This window comes from Passer domesticus, chromosome 29 (assembly GCF_036417665.1).
Source record: "Passer domesticus isolate bPasDom1 chromosome 29, bPasDom1.hap1, whole genome shotgun sequence".
NCBI lineage: Eukaryota > Metazoa > Chordata > Aves > Passeriformes > Passeridae > Passer > Passer domesticus.
In genome coordinates, this window is record NC_087502.1 from 3477842 (window position 1) to 3486005 (window position 8164).

The following is an 8164-nucleotide window of genomic DNA, read 5'->3' on the forward strand; positions in this document are numbered from 1 at the left end:
GGTGCTGCTGGGTTAGCTGTGTGTGAGGAGGAGCAGGAAGCCATGGCATTCATCCAGGCCTTTGTCAGGCTCTCTTGCCCGGTAAATGCAGTCCATGGGCTGGTGGCTGTGCCCTGTACTCCCCCAGGGCTCTGGTCCTGCTGGCCATGTGTTCCTTCTCAGATGCCCCATGGTCTCTCTGTCCTTTGCTGCCAGATGCAGGATGACAAGCTGCAGTTCCTGGAGAGCATCCGCAGCCTGTGCAGCAGTGCCACGAACCGTGGCTCGTTAGCAGGCCTGGAGTGCTTCTGCCGCAGACATGGGCTGGCAGAGAAGATCGAGGTGAGGGCACACCTGGGGAGCCCCAGCACCCTGTGAGGGCAGTGCTTGTGCAGGGTGAGGAGCTGGGGGCACTGGGTGCTGGCAGCTGCCAGGTCCCAGCCCAGCTGTGCTCCACAGGCGCTGCTGAGCGAGGAGCCCCAGAAGCAGATGCGCACAGAGCTGCAGCTGCTTGCCATGCTGGCCATCACCCAACTGAGGTACCTGCTTGTGCCTCTGAGGGACGCTCTGTGTCCACCTGCACAAGGCCCTGAGATGCTGCTGCCATTACCAGTATCCAACTGGAACCTCTCTCTCTGCAGCTCTGTGCTGCCCGAGCTGCTGGACAACACACAGCTGATCAGCTCCTGCTTTTGGAGTGTTCTTCTTCTTCCTCCAGAAGAGGAAATGACGGGCCTGGAGGCTTCCCTCTACACTCAGGTGAGTGCTGGGTGAGCTGCAGGAACCCCAGGCCCTCTGGGCTGCTCTTGGCCACCGCATGCTCCCTCATGATCAGAGATCCAAGGCATGGCAGGCTCTTGCTTTGCTTTCCCACCTTCATCCTTCCATCCCCTTCCCAGGGCTGGGCCATGTCCAGCATCACAGGCTAGTGCATGCAGGACACTGCCTGTCCCTGGATCTCCCAGGCAGTGAGGGCATCCTGCCCTGGGAATTCTGATCAGTCTCCAGGGTGGGAGGGGCAGCAGAATCCCTGCCATCACTCTCTGTCTTCCCTGCAGACCGTGGATGCCATGGACATCATGCTGAAGGCTGTGGTGCTCAAATCTGGCGAGGTGCTGCAGGACGTCTTGGAGGTCTGGCCTGTGCAAAGAGTGGGGGTGTGGGCACTGTTCCTTACCCTGGGGGGGTTGCCCACTCCTGGCTGGATGGTCCTCAGCCCAGTTGTGAGCAGGCAGAGCACACTGCAGGGAGGGCGCTGCCCTGCCCTGGGGCTCAGCTGGAGTACAGGGGCTGCAGAGAGTGGCACCTGCCTGGCCACAAGGCTGGCCCGGGGCCTTTGTCCCAGGCACAGGAGCCTCCTGAGGCTGAGCTCGAGGTGAAAGGAAGCCTTGAAGGATGGTAGGAGTCCAGCCCAGGAGGAGAGAGCCACGCTGATCGCACAGGAGCTGGTGTCTGCTCCCAGGGCTCACCTCAGCCTCTCTGTGCCCAGGTGCTGCTCACCTTCACCAGCTCTGAGAGAGCCGTTGTGCGGGAGAGGGCCTTGCAGAGGATTTGCAGCCTGAGCCATTGGCTGGCCAGCTGTTCCACTCTGGAGGTGAGGAGCAGGCACCTCCAGCCATGTCCCTGTCCCCATGGCCAGTAGAGCTGCAGCTCTGAGGTGCCTTCAAGGCCAGCCTGGGCTCAGGCTCTGAGCTGAAAGGTCTTGGTCCCTCCATTTTCCCTGGGCTTCCCAGCCAGGAGCCGGCTCTGCCCCAGCCCTCTGTCGGATGGGACTGCCCAAGGAGCAGGGAGGGAGCTCTCCCTGCTGGGGCTGCTGTCCAGTGATTCTCTGAGATGGGGCCTGCAGGGCCTTACCAAGCTCTCAGCCACCTCCAGCCTGGGATACACTGTGTGGGTCAGGCTTTTGGCCTCAGCTGCTCTTCTTCAGCCATTCTTCTTCTTCAGCCATTCTGCTCTTCTGCCTGCCTCCCCCAGACTGGTCAAAATGAGGAAAGAGATGATGCCTGTGGACAGATCCAGATCCCAGTCCTTGGGAAGGTGTTTGGACATCTCATCCTCATGGCATTTGAGGAAGAAAAGACCAACCATGTGGCTCTGGATGCTCTCTACGCCCTCCTCAATTTCATCTCTCAGCAGCAACGTAAGAGAAGCTGTGCTGGCTGCATCCCCCTGCACAGTGACACCCCCTGATCTATCTGCTGCTCTTCCCTGGCATTTTGATGGACCCTTGTGCCTGGTGCAGGTGCCACCATGTCCCCAGCACTGCTATCATCTCTATTCCTTCCCCACATTCTCTGTCCCAAGTTCTTGATGGTCCTGTGCAGCTGAGCTGCTCGTCCACACAGGACTCAGCCCCATTCCGCCCATTCCCCAGGTGCCCCGGAGAGCTTGTGTCCTTCCCTGCCACACGCCAGCCCCACGGGCCCTTCCCCCTGACCAGTACTGCAGCCACAGTGTAGATGGGGGCTGCATGCAGAGCTCCAGGGGCTCGCAGCCTCCTGGGCCAGCAGCACTGGCTAGAGACACTGGAGGAAGGCTGCCCTTTACACCCGTGCAGCACCTCCTGCTGCAACCAACTCCTCCCCAGCAATTCCCAGTTCCCAAACTCTGTCAGGATGTGCTGGTTTTCAGCTTTTTTTTTCTTCTGTTGAGATCAAGACTGAAGGTACTTGAGACGATAGTTCATGTTTAGACTCATTTAAGACTTGTGTTTAACTTGTCAATGTTCCAGTCTCACCGGCAGTGACTTCTGTAGTCTTTCATTAACAAGACAAACAATGGCGATCTCTTGTTACAAGGTCTTTTAAGGCTAAAATATCTAATTAAGAAATGACACCTAAATTATTTTCTCTTTCAAGCTAATAACTAATCACTTGAATTCCGCAATGTGGACTTTTCTGTCCACTTACAAAATACTACTCAAACTTCTGAAGGAGAAGGAAGAAGGTCAAGAAGAACAACCTGCCTCTGCCCTAAAACTTCTATCTTGCCCTATATATATTTCTGTATTCTAAAACCTTAAACTCTGAAGTTTTCTAGTCTATGATATTACACATTTCTAATTAACTATACACCTGTAATCCCAGTGCTATCAATTAATTTTGGAAGTCTTTTTCACGCCTCAGGTTAGATGTAGTGCTCTCCTGGGGGTCAGAGTCTGTTAGCACAGAAAGTCTAAAATTCTTAGCATCCAGAAGTCCAGCAAGGATGTGGTTGGCTTGCTGGCACAGCAGCTGTGTCTCACTGATGTGTCCAAGTTTCCCCACTCCTCAGGTGTGACACTGCCAGAGGACAATGCACAGCTCCAAGCACACTGGGAAGATGGGATCAGCTCCTCACTTCATTCTCCCAATGCCAAGGACTTCATCGAGGTACCGAGAGCTCCCCTTGCTGGGACTCTTGTCCACAGCATTTGTGTAAGCAATGGGGCCCAGAATCAGCAGGGTTCCTTTCCCTCCTGCCACAGGCTGTTGGAAAATACCTGGGACCTTCTGAGAGGACACACATCATCCTCTCAACCATTACGATGTTCCGCTACTCATCTCCCTGCAATCATCAGGTGGCTCTCAGCATGCTGGAGGTGATTGGGAGAGAGCCTGACTGGTGGCTGACGGATGTAAGTGGCCTGTGTCTGGATTGCCCTGCCATGTTGGCTTCCTGCCTCCCTCCATCCCTCCCAAACCCAGATGTTTTGGGCACCTGGAGCCGCCCTGAGGCAGCAAGAGGGATGGGAAGGGCAGCTCGGCTCCAGCGGCAGCACCATCCTCACCCGTGTCCCTCCAGGTGCCAAAAATCGTGAGCCACATCTACCACACTGGGTTGGTCACAGACATCCAAGTCCAGCACAGCCTCCACTGCCTGCTTCTCTTGGTGGCTGATAGGAGTCCTGGGCAGGTGGTCACAACACTGCTGCAGATCGCCCCACGAGGAGATAGGTACTGGTGCCAAAAGCCCCTGTGGGGAGAGGGACCCCGAGACCCTCTGGCTGGCAAACCCAAGAACACTGCAGGACCCCACCAAGGAGCCAGGCCCCCCATCCCTCCACGCTTTCCAGCCCTGGTTGGGGTCATTCAGTCCTGCAACAGCCAAAGCTGGCTGGGCCTGCCAGAGCTAGCCCAGAGGCAGCACGCTGCTCCTCAGGCATCTCCTGCCTGCCTGGGCAGGATCCCCAGGCAGCCCACATCTGCAGCGCTGGGCCAGGCCCTACTGACAGTGCTCTGCCTTGCAGGAATGCCCTCAGTTTGTGGGAGGTGATGTTCTCGGTGCCCCAGACAGTAGAGAAGGTCTTGAAGGAGCTTCGTGTCCAACTCCAGGACCTGAAGAATGGCATTTTCCGCACCTTTCCTGAAAACGACTGCCTCTCTTACTTGGCTGTGCGTGAGCAGCAAAAGCTCTGGTGCCCTTGTCCTCAGCTGTGGGGGAAGCAGAAGCTGTGCCAGAGGAGCCCTGCTGGCTTTGCCAGGGGCAAAGTTGCTCACTGCAGGGTTTCTTTCAGCTGCTGGCCTCCGAAGATGTGCAAGAGGAGGAATTCGCTTCATTGTACAAAACCTGCAGGTTTCTGCTGTATTCAGCCAACAGCACAGACAGAGAGATAACCTCCCTGCTGCTCAGGGCCCTCATCACACTGTCCAACAGAGAGGACAGGGTGAGCAGGGTGCTGTCAGGGGCACACACGGGGAAGCCAGGCTTTGAACCCTGGGCTGGGAGTCAGGACAAGGGCTCACGGCTCCAAATAGCCTCCCTGACTGGCAGGGCCTGCTCACTAAATGGAAACTGTCTTTCCTGCAGGCAAGAAAAATGAAGGTGCTGCTGCCAGACCTGATGAACCTGTTGCGGCAGAACTGCACGTCTCTGGTGATGATGGCCCTGATGGTCCTCCAGAACATGATGAAGTGCTTGAAGAGGACCGAAGCCAGTTCCATTGCTGCAGATGTGGCGAGGATACTCTGGTACCACTTTGATGAGGTGAGGCCAATGTGAGCCCGAGCCCTGAGAGGGGCACTGGGCTGTGACAGCAGCACTCGGGGCAGGCTCCGCTTCCCTGGGCTCTCCCGGCATGGATTCTGCTTCTCCCCACTCTGCAATCTGGCCCCCGAGCATTGCCCCTCACCTCAGCTGCTGTCACACCCTGCTGGGAAGGATGAAAGTTTGACAAGAAAGTCTCACAGATATGGATGCTTGGCAGAAAGATTTCTGAATGTAGAACTTGAGAATGAAATAGGGATGGAAGCAAGTTTTGATACAGAAGAAAAGAATTGCCCAGCCACTCCTACTGGATAACTAAGAAGGCAAAGGGTTTGTTAGTTAGAAGGGGGTTTTTATCACTTAGAGCAAAGGATAAACCCACCTCAAACACGAAGATGTTTTTACCAAGCAGAAAGATAGCACAGGCAAACAAGACTGCCAACGTCGCAAGCAGAAAAAAGGTCTCAAAATTTTCCACTGCAAGAAAACTGGAAAACAACTTCTAACTTAAACTGTAACATACTAACTTTTAGTGATTGGAGAATAATAACATGAATATGGTAATTATAGTAGTTATGATGGGCTATAGGTAAAAGTTAAGCTATAGATTGGTTCTTCTGTATTAAGATGCTATTAAGCAAAGAAAAGTATATAATGCAATGTAACCAAAATTAAAGGGTCTTCAGGCTTGCCTACAGCTGGAGCTGACAGCTGTAGGCACAGGCTCTGTCGCCCACGACCCTGCACTGCTGTAACATCTTGGATACAATAAACAGCATTTTGAAGAGCCTCCTGCAGTCCCACATCTCTCCTTCAGGCTCTTGCTACACCCCTCATTATGGGTGGCAGCTGCTGTTTCCCAAGCTCACCTCTCCTTGTTCCTTCCAGGAGGAAAGCTGGGTGCGGGAGAGCTGCATCAGCTCCTTCAGAGACCTGGTGAGGACAGTGGTGGGGAAGGAGAAGAAGTGGATGAAGAACTTCGTGCACACTGTCCTGGCCCCGCTCATCCTTCGCATGAACGACGAGGCCCCCAAAGTGGGCCAGGTACTGATGTCAAGGCTGAGCAGTGACACAGAGAGGGGTGGCTGACATTCCCTGGAGCTCCGGGGCACTGGGCAGCCCCCCCAGCACAGACCCTGGGAAGGGTCCCTGCAGAATCAGTGCAGCAGGGCTGGACAAGCTGGCACGGCCATTCCCAACCCCTGCCCTGCCTACTGCAGCAGGGCTCAGCCCCAGCCCAGCACCACCAAGGTGTGGGATGTGTGCTGTGTGGTCCCCAAAGGTGTTGGAGAGCAGGGATTTGAGCCTCTATCCCTGCACCTAGGGGCCATTCCCAGATGCTTTGGCAGGGGCGTGTCCCAGCTCCCTCAAGGCAGAGGCACCTTTTCCAGGCCCTGGAGCCATGTCCCAGCTTCTGCTGTTCCACAGGCCTCCAGGAATGCTCTCCTTGCCATCGCAGAGCTCCTCAAGTGGAAGGAGATGAAGCATGTGGTGAAGACATGGCAGACCTGGAAGATGGCTGAGTGCTTGGTGAGGATGCACCCCAGGGACTGTGCCAGGCCATGGGCTCTGCAGCTGGGCCTAGGCAAGAGACCCCACAGCCTGGAAGTGCATCCTTGTTCCTGGCTCAAGAACAGGGCTCTTCTCCAGGCTCATCTCCAGGCCCATCTCCCCTTCTTGCACCCAGTGGGAGGGAACAGGGCTCTTAGTGATGGAGGTGCTGGCAGGAGGGGCTGCTCCAGCCACCTGGAGGGTATGTGCCAATGCTCACACCTTTCTGGTCTCTCCAGATGAAAAAGGACAGCAGCAGGGCTGAGCAGTACCTTCTTCAGAGCCTGAAGTACCTGAAGGACCCTCAGGAATGCGTGCGAGACTTGACTGTCAGGTTCATTGGTAAGCCCCAGCCCAGGCTCCCACTTTGGGCAGCTCCTGTCTCCCCCAGCCCTTGCCCAGTGTCACATCCAGGCTACTGGTGGGCCCTGGCTGCTGGGAGCATGCTGGGGAACAGCAGGGGCTGACAGAGCTCTGTGCCCAGGGACCATCATGCGGCATGTCAAGGACCAAAGCACGGAGGTGCCTGCTCTGATTGTCAGAGGTGAGTGGGGACCGAGGGCTGGGAGACTGGGGGGTCTCTGTAAACACAGGAACTCAGCTTGGCTCTGTTTTGGTCACAGAACTTCAGGCCTTGGAGAAAGGTGGCTGTGAATTCATCTGTTGCCTGGCAGCTCAGACCAGCTTGATCCTGAGCAGGCTGAGGGAGCAGCAATCACCAGCAGGGTCCCGATGCTCTCTGTGGTGCTGGCACCGCTGAGCTGGGGGCCTCTTGTGTCCAGAGTGGCACATTCAGGCAAGACTGAGCAGGAACACCCGCCCGCTGCTTCACAAGGTGCAGAAAGGACTGCTGACTTCCTGAGGTTCTTCTCAGAGAAGGCTCTGGGTGTGGTTAGATCCAGGCTTGGTCAGCACTTTGTCATACATCATTGAGCCTGGACATCACATTGTTCTGAGGATTATGGTTGGCAAACCAACTATAGCTGTAAATAGTTTATTTGTAAATAAAGTTAGATTTGTGTTTAAATAATAGCTTGTCAATTTCCTTCTAAGACAAGCTGACCCATCTGGTTCATCAAGGAAAGCCAGTAAAAAATCCCAAAAGACTGGGATTCCAGCAAGGATTTGCAGACTGTCTCTGGCAGGATCCTTTAGGACAAACTGTCCAGCCCCAGCTGGATAAACCTGCCATGTGATGGGTGACAATGGGCACAAGGCTGGGACACAAAGGGTGACAGTGACTGGGGTGGCATCAGGCTGGCACCGGTCACTAGTGGGGTTCTGCAGGGCTCCATCCTCGGCCCTGTGCTCCCCAACATCTCCATAAATGGCTTGGACACAGGACTGGCAGGGATCCTGAGCAGTGCACAGCCAGTACAAAATGGGAAGAGCTATTGGCTCCCTGGAAGGCCTGAAGGCCCTTGGAGAGACCTGGACACAGGGGAGAAAGGGACAACCAGCAACCATGTGGAGACCAACAAACACAGGGGATGGATTCTGCCCCTGGGATGGGGCAATCCAGGATGTACGGTGTCATGGTTTGACCCTGGCACAATGCCAGTGCCCCCATGAGAGGTATATTTCCAAAATGGTTACTATGAGATGTGACCAGGAAACAGAACAAACCAGGCTCCAACTTGGGAATGGTGGGAAAAGACAACACTTTATT

General features: G+C 55.2%; 1 protein-coding gene across 3 annotated transcripts; it reads left to right on the plus strand.

The window, feature by feature from the left end:
- Nucleotides 1–463: 463 nt before the first annotated feature.
- On the plus strand, nucleotides 464–7506 carry LOC135287349 (uncharacterized). Of its 3 annotated transcripts, XM_064400698.1 has the most exons (16): nucleotides 464–518; nucleotides 621–738; nucleotides 1038–1112; nucleotides 1469–1573; nucleotides 1954–2119; nucleotides 3253–3350; nucleotides 3446–3595; nucleotides 3763–3914; nucleotides 4208–4352; nucleotides 4475–4624; nucleotides 4768–4944; nucleotides 5833–5988; nucleotides 6373–6474; nucleotides 6735–6837; nucleotides 6980–7039; nucleotides 7119–7506. In XM_064400698.1, exons 1-16 carry the CDS (start codon nucleotides 469–471, stop codon nucleotides 7253–7255), a joined length of 1944 nt encoding a protein of 647 aa, XP_064256768.1. In that variant the 5' UTR covers nucleotides 464–468; the 3' UTR covers nucleotides 7256–7506. The 3 variants fall into 3 exon arrangements, with proteins under 3 accessions (XP_064256768.1, XP_064256769.1, XP_064256770.1); XM_064400699.1 differs by lacking the exon at nucleotides 4475–4624; XM_064400700.1 differs by lacking the exon at nucleotides 464–518 and having other exon boundaries at nucleotides 604–738; nucleotides 1038–1377; nucleotides 7119–7505.
- Nucleotides 7507–8164: the final 658 nt, after the last annotated feature.